Raw genomic sequence first — 21,144 nt, forward strand, 5'->3', positions numbered from 1 at the left:
TGTGGGGACACTGTGTGGGAAGCATAGTGTAAGGGGGCAGTGGGTGTATAATAAATTGTGGGGTCATTATACTCTATGTGGGAGGGCAGTGGAGGCATCATACTCTCTGTCAAGGTGTGAGGGTATCATACTGTGTGAGGGGAATTGATGATCAAGGTACATAAATACTTGAAGTTGAATTACAAGAGCAGTGTGACAAAAATCAGTAAATTATATGACTTTGATTAGCTGCTACTGGGAAGAATACATGTAACAATGAGCCCTATCCCTAGAGGCTGCAGCCCCAAGCCGTGCAGTTATCTTGGCTGTATATCAAAACAACAGGAACCGCATGCAGCTTTTTTTTTCTAATTATTTAAAGTAAATAATTTTAAGAAATGGTGTGCGGTCCCCCTTAATTTTGATACCCAGCAATGATAAAGCCCGACAGCTGGGGGCTTGTATTCTCAGGCTGGGGAGATCCATGCTTATTGGGCTCCCCAACCTAAAAATAGCAGCCTGCAGCCACCCAGGATTGTTGCATCCATTAGATGTGACAATCCCAAAACTTTACCCAACTCTTACCAATTGTCCTGGTGCAATAGCAATCGGGGTAATAAGGGGTTAATAACAGCTCATAGCTGCCACTAAGCCCTAGATTAGTAGTACGAGGCATCTATGAGACCCTCCCATCACTATTCTGTAAGTGAAAAGAAATAAGCACAAACACTGAAAAAATCCTTTATTTGAAATAAAATACAAAAAAACCCTCTTTCATCCCTTTACCAACCCTGCTGTGGGCTTTAGGCAGAGACTGAGCCACTTGATCAGTGGTGACTTCACTCAGGTTATTTTTGGTCACAGCTGGAGGTTCCTAGGGTACCCCACCTGTGACCACAGGTAACCTGACCTCAGGTGACCTCAGTAAACTCACTGAGTTCACAGACTTACATCTGGCAGAAAACCGTAGTGTTTTTGCCAAGAGATGCAGATTTGGTGCTGAAATTTCTACAGCATATGCCTGCACCCAATCTACAGTTCTCAGTTATCTGCATGTCACCAATCACTATTCGCAACGCTTTGCAAGGCCATGCCGACGCCTTTATCACAGGAAAAAGCCAAAAACACATTGAAACACATAGTGAATAATAGAACTTTATTAACATCACTGTTGAATAATCAATTTACTCCAACAGTGTAGCTCTCCTAAAGTGTTTTATCCAACTGAATCCAACAGTAACAGAAAATAACAGAAAACAACAGCAACTGAATCCAACAGTAACAGAAAATCTTAGGATTTCAAGACTTCCCTATTTTGAATAGCTGCAAGGTACCAAGCTCACCAGTTAAGATCTTCCATACTGGTAAACATTTACAACCTTACTTCAAATGTAATCTATTTATTGAATCTGATGGATAAGGAATGGTTTTGCAAGCAAGAACTATTACATGGAAACTGATGTATCCTGACAGCAGTGTTGTGACATCGAGCCCTACAGGTTTGCTATATGGAGTTACTCCTTAGATGGCTGGATATAAAGAAAACTAGCCAAAGAAAAGCAGGTTACACTACTATATGCTTCTGTGTTATATGACAGGACTCAAATGAAGAGTTGGAAGCTTTTGACATAGACCAAAGCTTTTCTGACAACAAATTGAAAAACCTTATGTATGGCCCAGGGGTAACCTAATCAGCAGGGAGTATAAAGAAGTTGAGAAGTAGATAGATGCTGACAAGGACCAGCCTGTTGTTGAAAATTTCAGGGAAAGACAACCTATTCAGTATGTTTTAAATCTTGAGAAAATCCTAACTATATGTGAAGTTCAGCTTCAGAATTTTTCCCTAATTGTGTCAGGTTTTCCGAAAATAAAAAATATCAAAAATATCCTCCTAGGAAAAAGTGTCTACTGTGAACCTGGTAGACCATATAACATAAATGCCTCGAAGCTGTGTCTTCTCCATTGTAGGTAGTGTTCTGTCTTTTATGGTATTCCAATTTTTTCCCCAAAACTTGTTAGTCATCAGCGGAATTGCTTTTCTTACTGATCTGCTGCATTGCTGTGTTATAGTTCATGTTTACTGACTTTTATGAGAAATGTAAAATGTTTGGAGAGCAGTTGTAATTATTTTCACTGGCATATATCTTTGGCATTAATACCATAACAGCACTTGTGTTAAACGATAGTGAAGTAGTTTATATTTTAGCCTTCTAAAAAGATTGTAGAAAGTCTGGCAGATTTTCTTTCCTGAAAAAAATAGATTTGCTCAGTGTTCAGCATAAATTAGTACACCCACTTTGAAAAATAAGATTATAAATAGAGATGAGCGGACCTGTTGCAGTTCGGTTCAGCTAGTTACATTGGTTGAAAAAAGACCTAGGTCCATCTAGTTCAACCTTCCTCCACCAATTATATATTTTGTCATTAAGTCATTTATAACCGACAATATTGTGTGTACTGAGGAAAAAGTTATTATAGTATCTGCCATTACTACCTCTTGTGATAGGGTATTCCACAGTCTGACTGCTCTAACTGTAAAGAACCCTTTTCTATTTAGCTTCCAAAATCACGTTTCTTCCACTCGCAGTGAGTGCTCCCTGGTCCTTACTACTGTCTTTAGAAGGAATAAGTTATGTGCCAGTCCTTTGTATTGACCACACATATATTTATACATATAAATTAAGTCTCCTCCTTTTTTGAAAGCTAAACAAATCCAACTTTTCCAACCTCTCTTCATACGGGAGTCCTTCCATTCCTTGCAATAATCTAGTTGCCGCCTGATACTGACTCTAAAGGCCGCTTTACATGCAACGACATCGCTAACAAGATGTCGTTGGGGGTCACGGAATTCGTGACACACATCCGGCCTCGTTAGCGACGTCGTTGCGTGTGAAACACACGAACGACCGGTAACGATCAAAATTTCTTACCTGATCGTTAATCGTTGACACGTCGTTCCATTCCCAAATATCGTTGCTGCTGCAGGACGAGGTTGTTCGTTGTTCCTGCGGCAGCACACATCGCTATGTGTGACACCGCAGGAACGAGGAACTACATCGTACCTGCGGCTGCCTGCAATGAGGAAGGAATGAGGTGGGCGGGATATTCCGCCCCTCCGCTTCTATTGGACGGCTGCCGTGTGACGTCGCTGTGACGCCGCACGAACCTCCCCCTTAGAGAGGAGACGGTTCGCCGGCCACAGCGACGTCGCAGGGAAGGTGGGCCGGGGCGGGTACGCTTGCTAGCTAGATCGCAGCGTGTAAAGTGCCCTTTATTTCTTGAATGTCCTTTTTAAAATGTTGAGCCCAAAACTGGATCCCATATTCTAGATGTAGCCTTAAAAGTGATTTATAGAGAGGTAACAATACGTTGGTATCACTGGATCTAAACTCTCTTTTACACACTCACCCTAAAATCTTGTTTGCTTTTGCAGCGGCCGCTTGACATTGAGTGCTGCTCAGCTTACTTGTAACCAGAATACTAAAAACTTTAGATAAAGTTCGGTTTGGGACCCAGGCTTGACCTGAACTCCAATGGAAGTCACTAATTGGGCAGTCCGGGTCTCCGCCCATATGCAGCCAGCCATAAACAGATCACTTCCAGGGGCAGGTGGGCAAGGGATTTCCTTTTTTTGTGTTTGGTGCACACTACATCCGATCATGCTGTTGTTACCCCCAGTGTGAGCCGTTCACACACTGCAAGCGACTTGCACTAGGCTGAGCACCAAGCGTACCCGAGCACAGTGATGTTTGTACAAGTGGTTTGCATACACGGGAACTCCGATCCCACACTCTGTTTTGTGTGTAAAGTCTGTGTTTGGTCCGAACACCAAACCTTGGGTTCGTTCATTTCTAATTATAATCAATAGCTCACTGAACACAAGAAATATTTCCAAAATGATGACAAGTCTGAGATTAATAGAACATTTTTTAAACCCCTAACATAGAAGTAAGGTAAATAATATAACCTGAATTACAAAATCTTCAGTTTTACTCAAATTAGTTCATGCAAAAATGAATTTACGCCACATCAAAAACTACTGCATCTAGTACTTTGTATGAGCTCCATGATTTTTAAGGACTGCACCAAGTCTTCTGGGAATGCAATGAACAAGTTTGTGACATACTGTACTTCAACATCTATCTTTTTCATTCTTCAAGAATGGCCTCTTTTAGAGCCTTGAAGTTGTAGAGAGACTGACGACAACTGGTCTCTTCAGAATTCCGTATAGGTTGTTCAGTTGGGTTCAGATCAGGTGACACTTGACAACTGAATCAATTTCTTTCTGTTCTTCTTCAGAAATGGAACAGATGTGTATTGGATTATTATCATATTGGAAAAGTATACATATACCAAGGGTATGGAATCGATGGTAGCATCTTTTCTTTCAATATAGAGCAGTACATCTGTGAATTCATGATTCCATCAATGAAATGTAGCTCCCAATACCAGCAGCACTCATGCAGCGCCACATAAGGACAGTGACACCACTATGCTTTACTGTAGGTACCATGAATTTTCCAAAATGAATTTTAAAAAAAAAGCATGGTGCCTACAGTTATTGTTAGAAGACAAGTTATATGCTACATTGTATCATCATACAAACAGGAGTAATTTTTCTAAATCTGCAAATATTAAAAGATCTTTATAATATTTGTTGATATAGAAAAATTACTCCTGTTTAGATGATAATTATGTCTTCTAACAGTTTGTATTAAGATTTATATAAATAGAGATAAAATTCCCTTGTAGGAGGAAAGGAAAAGGAGGAACAAAATACATTGATATATGAGCATAGTGATTGTTAGTATATAGAGCTTATAAAATGAGCCAAGGTAAAACAGAGCCTCCTGGTGTGATTGTGTTGTACTGCGCTAGAGAGGTGACGTGGCTTTTCCATGGAGATTAAAAAAATATATAAAACTACCATAACAACAAAAAAGCCGCTTTATTAGAATAATACAATTTTTAATAAAGCTGCTTTTTGTTGTTCTGGTGGATCTATATGTTTCATCTCCACGGCAGCGCCACATCACCTGGGCCACCTTCTTAAGTTCATATAAAGGTGTAAATGGTTGACCCGGCACCCTTTCACAAAGCTCCACTTTTTATAAAAGAGGCAAGGGTTGCATAAAATGTAAAATAAAATAATAAATGAAAAAGTAAAAAAAAAAATTTTAGGGGACAATAAGATGTGCGCCAAACTTTCCTACATTTTTTTCACAGAAAATGGACCCAAACCTTTTAAGAAATCTCCCCCACAGGGGTTTGTGATGTCAGAAATGCATATTATTTTTATTTGTTTTATATCTTTGGTGCTTTGGATGGTGGTTTTGGTTACATGAGTAATTTTCAAGCAATTAGGACATTTATGTTCTTTGCATTTAGTGGCTGTTCATATACCTGACACAGCAAATATTTTTTCTGTAAATAAATTGAAAGTCAGCGGCAGGTTTTATCAAGATCTTTAGGTGTGTTTTGTTTGTTACCTCTGCAGACACCCTGTTGTTCTCAGAGGCTGATCTTGGAACCATTTGTAGCTCTGCAGATCTGATAACTAATCACCTGCAGATGGTTGAAAAATAAATTGAAATACATCTTAGAGCTTGCTCGTAGTTGACAGGCGCCCTTCTTTACTTTGGATGATGTCTGTTGTGACTGAAATAAGCAGGGTGGTCTGCAGATTTATGATATATTGATGTTTTTGTGGTATCATTTTAATGTAGATTTATGTGTCCAGGAGACTAAAGTCACACGGTACCATATATCGTGCGATCGCATGAGCGATCACACCCGCCCCCGTCGTTTGTGCGTCACAGGCAATTAGTTGCCCGTGGCGCACAATGTCGTTAACCCCGTCACACGTACTTACCTCCTTAACGACGTCGCTGTGGGCAGCGAACATCCTCCTCCTGAAGGGGGAGGGACGTTCGGCATCACAGCGACGTCACACAGCGGCCGCCCAATAGAAGCAGAGAGGCGGAGATGAGCGGGACGTAACATCCCGCCCACCTCCTTCCTTCCGCATTGCCGGCGGCAGCAGGTAAGCTGTGTTCGTCGTTCCCGGGGTGTCACACATAGCGATGTGTGCTGCCTCAGGAACAACGAACAACCAGCGCACAGAAGGAGGAACGACATTATGAAAATGAGTGACGTCTCAACGAGCAACGATAAGGTGAGTATTTTTGCCCGTTAACAGTTGTTCGGAGATGTCACACGCTACAACATCTCTAACAATGCCGGATGTGCGTAACATTCCGTGACCCCGACGATATATTGTTAGATATATCGTAGCGTTTGACGGGGACTTAAGGTTATGTGCCCACGGGACAATGTAGCCGCGGATTTTGCCGCGGAAAACCCACGAATTTATCTTTATTTTCCAGATAAATCTGCAGGATTAAGCAAGTACAGACACTCCCCATGTTACCCTATGGGATTTGGGGAGTGCTGTTTCAATGCTGCAGTATGTGCGGCTGTGGAATATGCTGCAGATTTCCCGCAGCCGCACGTAACTTCATGCCAATTATCCATGTGGAAATATCTGCGGAATTCCCGCTCTTCCACTATGGAGATAGAGGCCGGGACTTCCGCGGGTATTTCCGCACTTGCCTTGCAAGTTTACCGCTACAAAAATGCTCGGAACCCGGACCAATGGATAGCTGCGGATTCCTGAGCTGCTGCGGGAAACCTGTGGACAAACCTGTGGAAAAATCAGTGGGTACATTGACCCATGGGCACATAGCCTAAAAGTAAGGGCTCGTTAACACAATGTATAAATCAGACGAAGGCTATCAGATGGTTTAGATAGCACTCGCTCCAATGTTATACTATGGGGCAGTGTCCACCAGCGCTTTTTTTTCTCATGCCGATTCAGCATCTGAAACAAAGCACTCATTCAAGTCTATGTGACGCCCTGGCCTATCAGGTCGTCACAGGGTATTGTGCAATCTGCCCTTCTGCACAGTATCCACCCTCCTTGGTTACGGGTCCTGGTTCTTTGGTGTTACTAACAGCTTAGCCAATCGAAATCCTAGGAACACTTCACACTTTACCCACCAGACACACCATTGGGGGGCCTGAAGGGAATAGGGCCGCCCACATGGGGGGTTGGTGAGAGGAAAGTGAAGAAAGTGACAGTCGAGTTGAGCTTGGGAAGTTGAAAGGAGAGGTAGAGGAGAAGTGACTCTCTGAGAGGGAGAGGTCACGGAGGAGAGCTCCTGTGTACTAGTTGGCAGACATTGACCCAAGCGTGCTCCCTACAAGCTGGGCCTGGTAGAAGCTGGAACCCCGGTCGCAGGGGATAGTGTCAGGAGGCACGGACAGCCAAGGAGGGTAGCCGGCGGCCTTGAGCTATCACCAGGCAGGGGCTAGGGCATGACGGGCTATGTGGACCCCAGGCCGGATAGTAGCTTCACGCATTCCGGTAATTTACCTGACGGGGGTGAAGACTTCAAGTGTCATCCCCAACCCACTCCAGAATCGGGGTACTAGCGCGCCGATGGGTTAGGACTTTCCCAATACAGTCCAAGGAAATCCTGAGAGCAAGCTCACTCCATTAGCCATACGGGTGAGCGGGACCCGAAGAGTTTTATACCCACAGGTCCAACAGAGACAGAGGTGCCAAAGACAGGGCCACAGGCTAACAGCAACACCAAGGGCACGGACCCAAGCGTGCTTCCTACAAGCTGCAGTGGTGCTCAGAATTCTGGTTTACAAGCTGTCGTTGTTGTTATTTTCTGGACTGAGTGAGTACACTGAAAACTCCAATTCCTACTCCCTACAGCACCCAAGCACCACACCATCCAACGGGCCTCGGGACACAAACCCCCTACCATCAGAGGGGTTAAACATCAGGCTGCCACACCATACATAGAAATCATGGGGCCCCATAGCAGAAGTTCTAATTGGAACCCCATATTCTTCCATGTATTGAAATGCACCCCCCATAGTCTCTCACATATTGTAATGCACTTCCCATAGTCTCCCTCTCCCATATATTATAATGCACACCCCCATAGTCCTCCATATATTATATTGCACCCATATAGTCCTCAGTATATTATAATACACCTCTATGTTCCTCTAAATAGTATAATTCACCACAGTCCTCCATATATAATAATGCACCCCCATAGTCCTCCACCTGTCCACTCACTGATTTTTTAAAAAATACTCACCTCTCCTCTTTCCCTAACTGCTTCAGTCTCTGTGCTCTGCAGCACTACATATCTCATCTGTGCGCAATAGTGATGTCATTGCGTCCGCTGTGCTGAGAATTATGGAGGGAGCAGAACGCTCCCACTTTCATCATTGCTTTCAACTGTATCGTCATCTGCAATGCTGATACAGTTGAAAGTGTGATGACAGGACAGGGGCCTGGTGACGGCGTTTGCACTGGGCCACCAGATACATGGGCCTCATAGCGGCCGCATGGTTTGCCACCATTGGCGGTGTGCCTCTGTTTGTAGTGTAGCTACATTCCTGGTCACTGTGTCCAAGGGCCAAAAAGAGCTGCCATGATATCTCCCATAGAAATATCAAAAAACTGACCCACACATCCAACAAATGTGAACAGGTGCTAACTGAAAAAACATAACTGTAAATGCATACAGTTGCACACTGAAAAAGCCAAAAATGTACAAGGGAAAAGGGTTTTGTAGTAATGCAGTGCCATATTTTCCCTTGTACATTTTTTGCTTGTTCAGTGTGCAACTGTATGATATCTCCCATAGACATACACAGCACACAAAGAAAACAGGAAATTTGGTTCCACTATGGTATATCTTCTGCATTCAGAAAAAATAGTATGGATGACATTATACAGTATGTGGTATTGCTGGGACTCCAGCACTGGGATGTGATACTAAATACTTGCTTGAAGCCGAGCACCTGAGTGTGCATGTGTCTTTCTCCCCATTTTTTAGGAGCAAATGAAATTTGATCCATCAGTTAAGGTCATAATGTGGCGCCCTGGACAAGCCAGGGGCCACAGCTAACAACACACACACACACACACCCACCCCCAGCAGTTCACAGCAATCATCCCCAGTGAGACCTGATTTCTTCCCTCGGGTTCAGACAGACACACCAGGTGGGCGGAGTCAAGCAGATAGGCACGCCCACCGAGGAGTCTAGCTGGCCTGAGGCAAAAACCAGCTCAGACGGGTCCGGGCGGGGGAGGAGAGGGGCATACGCGGACTGGGGCCTGGGTTGGAGCCTGGGGCCCTCGTGTGGCCGGTCGGGCAGACGGTGGTGGCCGTCTGCGTGAGCCGGGAGGACAGTCTTGGTGGAGCCGTGGGTGGCCGGGGCTGGGCGGTGGCCCGCCGGTCCCGAACCGGGGAGCCAGCTGGGGGCCTGAGCGCGGGAGGAGCATGCACAAGGGTGCAGGAGGGGACTTGCACTGCCGGCCTGGGGTCGGGGGAGGGGCACCGCAGCTGCCTGTGGGACCCGTCCGTCCGGCCGTTTGTTTGACCGGAGGCTCCGTGTGGATTGCTGGCTGGGCACCACGCTGCTCCCGCGACCCTGCACCTCACCAGGCCCCGTGGCCCGCCTGCCATCCCTCCCTCGCCGGGCCCCGGGATGGCCGGCCCCCTACCCACGGAGGGGAGAAAACAACATCTAGGCTGCTCCCTGTCATCGCTCCCGGGATCCCCGTCCAGAGCAGCGGTGGTATCACAACCTCGCCACAACCGTGGGTGGCGTCACGGACAATATCCCTAAACCAAACTACCCCCCTTTCACTCACGGGCGAGGAGTGCCGCTCGAGTCCCCGGGATCCGGCCCACCGCTCGAGCCACCGACCGAGCGAGCAGCAGCAGCAGCCGGACCCGAGCAGTGGGTGAGCGCAGCGTCCCCTTCTCCGCCCGCGACAATAACACAGGTCTGCAAGGGTAAAATTGTTTGAAAGGTAAAAGGTGATGTTAAGGCTACTTTACACGCTGCAATATCGGTCCCGATATCACTAGCGTGGGTACCCGCCCCCATCTGTTGTGCGACACGGGCAAATCGCTGCCCGTGCCGCACAACATCGCGCAGACCCGTCACACATACTTACCTGCCCGGCGACGTCGCTGTGACCGGCGAACCACCTCCTTTCTAAGGGGGCGGTCTGTGCGGCGTCACAGCGACGTCTCTGAGCGGCCGCCCAATAGAAGCGGTGTCACACGCAGCAACATCGCTAATGCGGCCGGATGTGCGTCACAAATTCCGTGACCCCAACGACTCCGCATTAGCGATGTCGCAGCGTGTAAAGCCCCCTTTAATATACTTTTGATTGCTGAACTCAGCATGATGGCTCAATGGTTAATACTGTTGCTTTGCAACTCTGGGGTCCTGGGTTCAAATCCCACCAAGGAGAACATCTGCAAGGAGTCTGTATAGTTTCCCTGTGTTTTCCTGGGTTTCCTCCGGGTACTCCACTTTCCCCCCACACTTCAAAAACATACTGATAGAGAATTAGATTGGGAGCCCCATTGGTGAACAGTGATGATCACATCTGTAAAAATATTTAAAAAAATTCCATCACATATAGTTTTTCACAAAGACAGATTCCATAGGCTTTTTCTTGCACAATACTTTGACTCCTTTGCATGACCTTTCATGGATAATTTTTGGTGTCATTAGATTGGTTGGAGATTAATGGACCCTGTGATTTGATTGGCTGCTGTTGGCAGGGAAGATTTTCTGAAGCCAGCTGCCAAACAGTGTGGTGGTGTTCATGGCATCCAATCATAGCATATCTTTAATTTTACCTCGACAGTATAAATAACTAAGGCTGCACCGTGGTTGGTTGCTTTTAGTGATAGGCAGACCCAGACTGTAAAAGTCCAGATCCACATGGGTTCAAAAGTACCGGAGCACCGTTCTAAGGGAACTCCGGGTAACAATCCATGTCCAGTAATTTAAAAAAATAAAGGAAAAAAAAGGGGGAAAGCAGACGCGTTATACTTACTGAGTATCCCGCGCGGCTGTACACTGCTTCCGGGCATTCATACTACTTCCATGGCCACTCATTATACTTCATGCATATGCACTGCTTCCCCTAGCCACCAGCCCTCACCATGTCTCTGATTGGTTCCAGTCAGACACGCCCCCACCCTGCGTGACAGCGTATCTGACTGCTTTCAATTAGAGGCACTTTGTGTGCATCTCTATTGATGTAAAAATAAATAAATAAATTAGCATAGGTACCCCCCATATTATGTTACCCAGCACAGATAAAGCATACCGCTACAGGCTGCAGCCACCGTCATGCGCTAATCTTGGCTGTGTATCAAAATAAGAGGGACCGCATGTGGGCTTCAGGCAAAAACTGAGCAGCAGCGATGAGCAGTGACATCACTCAGTTTATTTGCAGTCACAACTGGAGGTTCCAACAGTCCTCCACCTGTGACCACAGGTAACCTGACTGACCTCTGGTAACCTCATTAAATTTAGTGACCTCAGTGAGGTCACTGAGTTCACAGACCTGCATCACCTAGCAGAAAACTGTGGGTGTTTTGCCAAGACATGCAAAATTGGTGCTGAAATTTTTACACCATATTCATGCACCCAATCTACACCTCCTGGCAAAAAATTTCATTAACACCACATCATAACACATGATCTGTGACTCAGTCTCTGCCTGAAGCCCACAGCAGGTGGGCATGTTCTATGCCCGTGCGCTGTTCCTTCAGTAATCTAGCAGAGCTGGAATCGTCATGGGACCTCATGTAGATTATGCCAGCCCTTAGTATTTTTGGAGTTAATAAAGTTGTGAAAGAGAGTGAGTTTTTTTGTATTTTATTTCAAACAATGGATTTTTTTGGTGTTTGTGTTTATATGTTTTCACTTACAGATTAGTAATAGGGAGGTCTCATAGATGCCTCCCATTACTAATCTAGGGCTTAATGGCAGCTGTGAGCTGTAATTAACCTCTTATTAACATGATTTCCACCACACCAGGGCAATGTTGATGAGATGGGTAAAGTTCAAGGATTGTCGCATCTAATGATGCAACAATCCTCAACAGCTGCAAGATGCTATTTTTAGGCATGGGAGGGCCAATAAGCCTGAGAATATGAGCCACCAGCTGTTGGGCTTTATCATGGCTGGGCATCAAAATTGGGGGGGATCCCACGTCCTATGGCTGGTGGCTGCAGCCTGTAGCCATATGCTTCATCTGCACTGGGTATCACAATATGGGGGACCACATACCAGTTTGTTTCTTTAAATTTAGTGTTACACCACGATAGGAACACATCAATAGCAAATGTGACTGGTTGCAGCCAGACACGCTGTCACACAGGCTGGGGGCTCATCTGACTGCAACCAGTCACAGACGTTAGGACTGCTGGTGAGCGAGGGAAGCAGTGCATATGGATGAGCGATAATGAACAGCCTCAGAAATAGAATGAGCGACCTGGAAGCAGGTACAGCCACGCCAGAGACTGGTAAGCATAACGCGCTTGCTTCATTTTTATTTTCTTTTGTTCGTTTTTTTTTATTTCCCGAGTTGCTGGATCTGGATCATTATCCGGAGTTCCCTGAGAATCAAGGTATAAGAAAACGTAACAATCAGTAATTGAATTTGAAAACAAATTCTGAAACCCACATTTTGCATACCTGTGTAAACTGTCACAGTGTTTCTGAAGATACATTTTTAATTGATAGTGATCAGTGCAGTAGGGCATGGAAAGAGGAGAGGAGTCTGAAAAATCTAGAAAGGAGATGTTTTTCTGTAATACTTTGTGGTATAAAGTTTCTTGTCAAATTATCAAAAACTGTAAACAAAATGTCTCCATCCATGAAATTATACATAGAATCTCCGAAAAGTAACCACATCAGTTGCCATGTGGTTGGATTTTTTTTTTCTGATGAAATGTGGCATATGTTTCTACATTAACAACCTCTAGTAAAGGACCTGGAGCACAAACTTTGCATGATGTATCTAAAGTGTTAGTTTTGATAAAACTAGATTTACATATTCTACCATCAAGGATTTCAAAGTACTGATACATAGCCAGAATGGTATTTCCTGGTATCAATATACAAAATGATTTCTCTGTGTAAACTTCAGAGGTAAACCTATGTAAAGAAGGGAGCCTCAAGCTATCTTCTTTAGCTTAAAGAAAAGGTTACTTTTTGTGTAATTTTTTCATCAGTAGTATTTATTATTACATGAAGACATGAATACAGTATTCATTGTCAGATTGTATTCAAAGCCAGGAGTCCTTATGTCATCTCGGTTAGGAGTAATTTTTTGTTCTTCACAACGCTGTGAAGATCCGAGTTGGACGGTAAAGCTTCCGGCTGGCATGCAGACAGACTTTCAGATAATGTAAAGGCAGCCTGCTGTGACTGATTCTCTTTGAATTTCAATATAGCTCTGAAATAAACTCTATAACAGTTTACAAGGCGTATAAATTTTATACATTTTAATTAAGGCATATTAATTGATGGGCTGGACCCATCCCAGGTCTTGGAATTACAGGACAATTTGAGGGAATTTTTGTATTTTCAAAAATATAATTACTTTCTTTTTACCACTTTTCTTAACCCTGTTTGCATAAAAGCTATAGTCTCTTTGACCTGACTGAGAAATGTGTTACATATGTATACATAGTCTTATCTCTTTACCTTCTTGATTTAACAGGGACAACATTTTGGTACTGGATATTTTCTTTGAAGCATTGAATTATGAAACCATAGAACAAAAGAAAGCATACGAGGTGGCTGGACTTCTTGGTGAGATATTTCATTACACAAATCAGAGCTTTCATTTTCACATTTGTGTACATTCATTATGGCTGTGGCTGCCTAGGAATGTGTAGCATTATGTTTTACATCAGCCTATACAAGGAATAGCAAAGGTATCTCACAAAATCTTCTGATCTTAGACTAAAAAGCTTCCAGTTTTATCATTGGGCTTTACATGGGAAGAGTTTGATCATTACATTTGAGGTCATTCTAACTTTTTTTCGTTAGGTTATAGACATTATATTGTCATTTGGAGTAAAATGTCCAAAGGAAATTTGTTTTTTTACTCTTTTTGTGTTCTTACTTCATTATTACTTTTATACAAAGGAGCAGATTTCCTAATCCCGTCTAATATCTATCTAATATCTAGGCAGTGTAAACTAGACATGCCACATTTTAATTAAGGCATGTTAATTGATGGGCTGGACCCATCCCAGGTCTTGGAATTACAGGACAATTTGAGGAAATTTTTGTATTTTCAAAAATATAATTATTTCCTTTTTACCACTTTTCTTACCCTAGTTTTATCATTGGGCTTTACATGTGAAGAGTTTGATCATTATATTTGAGGTCATTCTAACTTTTTTTTCGTTAGGTTATAGACATTATATTGTCATTTGGAGTAAAATGTCCAAAGGAAATTTATTTTTTTACTCTTTTTGTGTTCTTACTTTATTATTACTTTTATATAAAGGAGCAGCTTTCCTAATCCCATCTAATATCTATCTAATATCTATCTAATATCTAGGCAGTGTAAACTAGACAATATGAAAATGTGCCATTTGTGACTTACACTGAGTGATACATTTGGCTCAACTTTATACATTTTTGTCTAATTATATACCATCGTTGGCTGTGCCATTTCAATTTCAAGCATAACCACACTGCCACACCAAGTAAGCCATGCCTCTTGATGATGTCACCAGGTTTTTCCCCATATAAGCTGCGGCCACCACCAATGAGCCCTTATATACAGCATTCTAGACTACTGTATATAAGAGCCCAGGCCGCTCTGTAGAACATAAAAAAGACCTTTTATTATACTCACCTCTGGGGTGGTCCTGTCCGATGGGCGTCGCTAATCTCAGTCCGGCGCCTCCACTCTTATGATCGCTGTCCTCTTTCTCTGCTCCATGTCGATGATGTGTCCTACAGCTAGAGCAAGAACACTGCACTCTCTTTTTTCTTGAATGAGACAAAATAAAAAGTATCTTTTTCTTTGCAAAAAAAGTGCAAATTTTATTCGCAACAAAATAGAAGTGGACGTTTCGGCCTTATTGGGCCTTTGTCAAACACAGTCGCTCCATGGCAGAAGAGAAGATTGAGAGGTGAAGGGAAGTATCCAGAAACAAAATGATATGCAGAAAGTTCCAAAATAATGGTCTTTTTAGCCATTCATTGTAATATATGCTTACTAGCAGTTTTATAGTATCAGGATCATCAAGGGGGGCAACAGATGGAAATTCAATAGTATGTAACTGGCCACTCAATCTAATAATGCAAAGAAGGAGGAAACTGAGTTTCATGTGGCCATACATAATAAGAAACATGAATAATGCACCCAAATATGTATATAAATATTTATTATTACAGCAATAATAATATAAATAGGGGCACTGTTATAAACATGGATTATAAAATTGTAACAGTAGCTGGAATGCAGAAAAATCAGAGATATCCCAAACTAGAACCTCAAACAACAACATGATTATCAGGGTAGTCCCAACATTGACAAGAATGATACACAGTACAAAAGTTAATATATAAAGAAAGCCCTACAAGGCATATATAAGGAACAAGGTCCATATCCTGTGTAAAAATTGAAACGAGTGCTTACCCATATTAAAGTGCTAGTGCAGCCGCCGTATAAGAGGTCCAGTGAGAAAAGAAGGGAAGCCCCGACGCGTTTCGCTGGAGTGCTTCCTCAGGGGGTTAACGTTTGTATAAGGTTAAAGATAGGGACGCCTCTGTCTGACCGCCTCCTTCCCAGGATGTGGCTGTGCCATATTGATGATCCTTATACCATAACACTGCTAGTAAGTAAAGGCAAAGGCCCAATAAGGCTGAAACGTCCACTTCTATTTTGTTGCCAATAAAATGTACACTTTTTTGCAAAGAAAAAGATACTTCTTATTTTGTCTCATTCAACAAGAAAAAAAGAGAGTGCAATGTTATTGCTCTAGATTTATGACTTGGACTGTGGACCTCTAAAAAGTATATTATTGGCTGAGTGCACACTAATACTACTCTGGATGATGTGTCCTACATCATACATACAATGTCCTCTATTGTCCTCTATTGTCCTCCTACACACACACTTCTCTCTGCCCTGCCAAGGGCAAAGCAAAGTATTGTAATGTACATGTGCGGGTGATCTTTGACCTTTCCCCCGTCCTGTGTATTACAGCATTTTGCTCTGCCCTCAGCAGGGCAGGGAGAAATGTGCCTGTGCGGGAGTGAGATTGGGGACACTGTGTGGATGACGTAGGACCCATCATCCACATAAAGTATGGAATGAGGACGGCGATTGCAAGTAGACAGAAGGCGCCAGATCAAGACTAGCGATGCCCATCAGACCGTAACATTTTCATTTTTCGATCTATAGGGTTGTGTGAGGGCTTACTTTTTGCGAGGTGATGCAACGTGTTTATTTATACTATTTGGGGTTATGTATGACATTTTGCTCACTTCTTTTAGCATTTGCGGCAACAAAACCCCTGCAATTTTGTCATTTTTATTTTTTTTTTCCTGTTGACAGGGTTTAGCAATCGGATTATTATTTTAGATTTTAATAAAACAGACATCTCTGGAAGTGGCGATACCGCACATGTTTAATGGTGTAAAAAGCCAGTGATTTTATTTTTTTGTTATTTTTTAATTTTTTTTTTCTTACAATTCATTGTATTTATTAGTCCCCTTAGGTGAGTTGAACCTGTGATTGTCTGATCGCTTGTACTATACACAGCAATATCAGTGTTGCTGTGTATTGTAAAAATCACAGTCCCCTTTTAAGCTCGGCTACAGGCAGGCTGTCAAAGCAGCTCTCTGATGATATGGCACAGACATCTTCGGTAGACCCCTGGTTGTCATAGCAACCTATTGGCACCCCCCAATCGAGTCATGAGGGCACCATTGGGCACATTTGATGACATGCCCCCATGCCACTGTCCTGTTAATGCTCCTATCACAGCATGACAGTCGCATTTAACAGGTTAACAGTTGCAGGTGTTGCTTCACTCTGCTCCACCAATGCAGGTCCTGGCTATGTGGCCCAACCATTATCTGATGGGTATGGTGCAAGCTCACCCTGTGAGCCCGTTAGGAACATCCACTAATGATTTGCGCCATACAAATACGGTGGATCTTGGTAAGGGGTTAAGCAGTATCACACTAAGGGTAGGATTCCACTTACAAGAAACTCGAGCGTATCTCGCATCGCATCTCCCAGGACGGCCTGCCTCTCTCCCGACAGGAGCGGGTCAGCTTCTATGCAGCTGAGAGGCTCCCGTTGGGAAAGAGGCAGGCCGTCCCGGGTGATGCGATGCGAGATACGCTTGAGTCTCTCGTAAGTGGAATCCTACCCTAAGGGTGAGTTCACATTTCCTGTAATCCATTAGAATGGATCCTGCAGAGATCCGTTGGGAAAATAATGTCTGTCCGTTTTTTTTTAACATGGGAGTCTATGGAGGACAGATCTGTTAATGGATTGTTATTTATCTTCCATTTGTAAAGGATTCTGTAAGAAAAAACTGATCCCTTACAAATGCAATTAGCAATCCGTTAATGGATCAGTCTTCCATAGACTTCCATGTTAAAAAATGGATTTGGCAGATATAAGTTATTTAACATCTGAACTTTTTTGCCAATGGATCTCTGCTGGATAATTACAGGACATGTGAACTCAGCCTTGCACTGTGGATGTTAGGACAACGAAAGTGGGCTCAAGTTGAGCATTTGTTTTGCTGACACCCAATCAGTGAGCTATAATCAGCAGATTTAATTAGCTTTCTGCTATGATCCTTGGGCAAACCACACCCTAATATACCCCAGCATCCTGCTGTTTACTGAATTGCTGCATGCTTGATTCTGCTGTTGTTACTAGTTACTGACTTTGGACTGTTTTGTCTTCCTATCTGCATGTCGAATCTCACACTTAGTTTTTGGTATTGATCTCAGCATCCTCCTGACCACGTCACTGACATCATGTTATGTTGTGACTCAGCCCTCTCTGGTTTTGAAGAACTATATAAAATTTTTCTTTGCTAGATCAATTCACTGGCTACCCACCACTCCACGGATGTATTCCAGTGGGCCTTGCATATCTCCAGGGTCATGATTTCCGTGTAAGGCATCAGAGCACCTACTAAGGCCTTTTTTACTTTATGTGACTATGTGTCCTTTGTATTTATTGTTATTCATATTTTGACATGTGCGAGACTTCCTGCCTCCTAGCGGAAATATACTGCTGTGTGAAGTGAGACTTTGAGTGTGCAGCATGAAAACACAGGGGAAATCTTTACTGTTTTCTTACTGCTGTCTCGTACTTCATGTTTGGTATAAAGTGGCAATGTAATATGGATTTTTATGTATGATGTAGAAGACTAGGAACAGCCACTTTGGTTTTTGCTGTCTGTGTGTGTACAGTATGTATATAGTAAGAGACTCAGATCAAGATTAACCATTCACAATCTGCTATGTCTTCTTGCAGATTAACATGTTAGATGCAGCTTTGTTCTGCTCTTCCACATTAACCATTTAGAAGCAGATAAATCCTTCACTTTTATAAAGGCAGGAGAAAATATACATACATCTTATTACAGGCCTGAGAAATAACAAAATTCAATGTGCAGTATAGTTTAGGTTCCTGGAAGGTGGTGACATTTTTTTTATTGTCTGATTTGTGTTTTGCTGATTCTCTTCCCAGTGGGATGCATTAATGAATTAACTCAACATATTTGTGATTTTCTTTTTGTGAATTTATGGTAAAACAGGCTCAAAGAGTTCGACCAAACAGTAAAATAGGCCAAATCCAATTTGCCATTAAAGGGAACCTGTCATCAGAAATTTCGCCCAAAAGCTAAAAGATTCCCCCTCTGCAGCTCCTGGGCTGCATTCTAGGAAGGTCCCTGTTATTATTGTGCCCCATGTGAGACCAAAATAAAGCCTTTATAAAGTTCTACCTTTTTGTATGCAGCTTCTGTAAATGTGTCACGGGGGCGGGCTCTCTGCCGTCCGTTATTCTGCCTCCTGGTCCTGTATGCCGCTCCCATCGCTCCTTTCCATATCTGATGCACCGCCCACTGCTCCAGCCATCCCCGCGCATGCCCAGTGCCAGTCTCACAGGACTGAGCAGTGTGACCGCTGGTGACGTGTGCGCAGGCAAGTGATTATGGGCGGGACTGTGACTGTTATCAGCAAGTACCCGCCCATAATCTCGTGAGCGCGCAAACCTCTCCAGCATTCACACTGAGCTCAGTGTAGATGCTAGACTGTATGGGCTGCTTCCAGGGATGACGTCCCTTTGTCATGTGATAGTATTTCGAACACGCCCCTATCACATGACAAAGGGACGTCATCCCTGGAAGCAGCCCATACAGTCTAGCATCTACACTGAGCTCAGTGTGAATGCTGGAGAGGTTTGCGCGCTCACGAGATTATGGCCGGGTACTTGCTGATAACAATCACAGTCCCGCCCATAATCACTTGCCTGCGCACACGTCACCAGCGGTCACACTGCTCAGTCCTGTGAGACTGGCACTGGGCATGCGCGGGGATGGCTGGAGCAGTGGGCGGTGCATCAGATATGGAAAGGAGCGATGGGGGCGGCATACAGGACCAGGAGGCAGAATAACGGACGCCAGAAAGCCCGCCCCCGTGTCACATTTACAGAAGCTGCATACAAAAAGGTAGAACTTTATAAAGGCTTTATTTTGGTCTCACATGGGGCACAATAATAACAGGGACCTTCCTAGAATGCAGCCCAGGAGCTGCAGAGGGGGAATCTTTTAGCTTTTGGGCGAAATTTCTGATGACAGGTTCCCTTTAAGGTACTGTGTTGAATAAGTCCACCCCTTTAGAGTAGGCAGTGTCATGATCCAGGCTGGTATTTGCTGCTGTTTTCCTCATCTCCGGCCTGGTCATGTCAAGGGTTAATCCTTCCTGCTTCATTGTGGTTCCCTGCACGCTATATCCTGGCGCTTCAGCTTCGGTTGAGTGCCAGTGATAGTCTATGTATTGTAGCATGTGTAGCTGGCTCGTGTGAGTAACCCAATCTCTCCCACCTTACCCGTGTCTCTTCATCCGTTCCTGACCCTGTCCCATCTGTCTCACTCCTGCTTGTTATTTGGACTTCCCGGTACTGACTTACCCTCCCGCCCCTGACTGGCTTCAGTCTCTCTCTTCGGCTTTCTCCGATACTGTTCAGCTCTGACCTCCGGCTTGCTTCTGACTCTGTTTGTTTACTCCTATGTCCATTGACTTGCTTTTACTGTTTTGACGACTCGGCTCTCTGACTACTCTGCTGCCATCTAGTGGTAATACACTGTAACACCCCTAGTCATATCTAGGAACTGCATTACAGTTACTCACTGACTACTCTGCTGCCATCTAGTGGTGAGTATGCTGAACTGCCCCAGGTCATTTCAGTGTGACAAGCAGCTCCCAGACATGAGAATCTCACCAGAATTTGAGCTCACTCTGATAAAATTAAGGTAAAACTTTGTAATGCTGAGTGAAATGATCTAATTTTCTAATGATAAATTGTATATTTTCAAAACGTCTTTCCTATAACAGATAAGTCCTAAATTCCAAAGGCAAGCTTTAATGAGCTTTCTCACATGATTACAACACTATCATTTTTTTTCCTATAGGGGACATTGGAGGACAGATGGGCCTGTTTATTGGTGCAAGTATCCTAACAGTACTTGAACTCTTCGACTATGCGTATGAGGTAGGAGCAAGAAACTTAAATGAAACCTAAAACTGCATCATGTAAATAGGTCCTGTCAAAAAAGCAGGATTAATGGTGATTTTTTTTTCAGGTATTGAGATATAAGCTGTGTGGAGGTGCAAAATGTGGGAAAGATTCAAAACGTAACAATAATGACAAAGGAGCAACTCTAAGTATGGACGATGTAAAGCGTCATGTAAGTTATACAGTAAATATATAACATTATAACAATCAAAAACCCTGCCATTTGTACGGACTTTGGTACAGACAGGCAGAGTCTCTAGTGTTGACAGGTGTAGCCGGAATGGCTGATTCAGACAGGTACAGAGAGGTAGCTATAGCAGGCAAAAGTATCGGTAGCAGGCACAGAATAAATGGGACCTGAAAACTAGCTAGCAAGCAGGAACCTAACTAACGACCATGTTGCTCAGGCTCCTTCTCTAGTGGGAGGGTGCCTTATTTACCTAGTGCCACTT

At 43.6% G+C, this 21,144-nt stretch overlaps 1 protein-coding gene across 4 annotated transcripts in view; it reads left to right on the forward strand.

Annotated features, from left to right (window-relative positions):
* Positions 1–21,144, forward strand: part of ASIC1 (acid sensing ion channel subunit 1) — a 460,355-nt gene that overhangs the window by 422,460 nt on the left and 16,751 nt on the right. For all 4 annotated transcript variants that reach the window (XM_075337256.1, XM_075337255.1, XM_075337254.1 and 1 more), the window contains 3 exons: positions 13,616–13,707; positions 20,589–20,668; positions 20,760–20,864. In XM_075337256.1, coding sequence (XP_075193371.1) covers positions 13,616–13,707; positions 20,589–20,668; positions 20,760–20,864 — 277 coding nt within the window. The remainder of the gene's footprint in view (positions 1–13,615; positions 13,708–20,588; positions 20,669–20,759; positions 20,865–21,144) is intronic.

Source organism: Anomaloglossus baeobatrachus, chromosome 2 (assembly GCF_048569485.1).
Source record: "Anomaloglossus baeobatrachus isolate aAnoBae1 chromosome 2, aAnoBae1.hap1, whole genome shotgun sequence".
NCBI lineage: Eukaryota > Metazoa > Chordata > Amphibia > Anura > Aromobatidae > Anomaloglossus > Anomaloglossus baeobatrachus.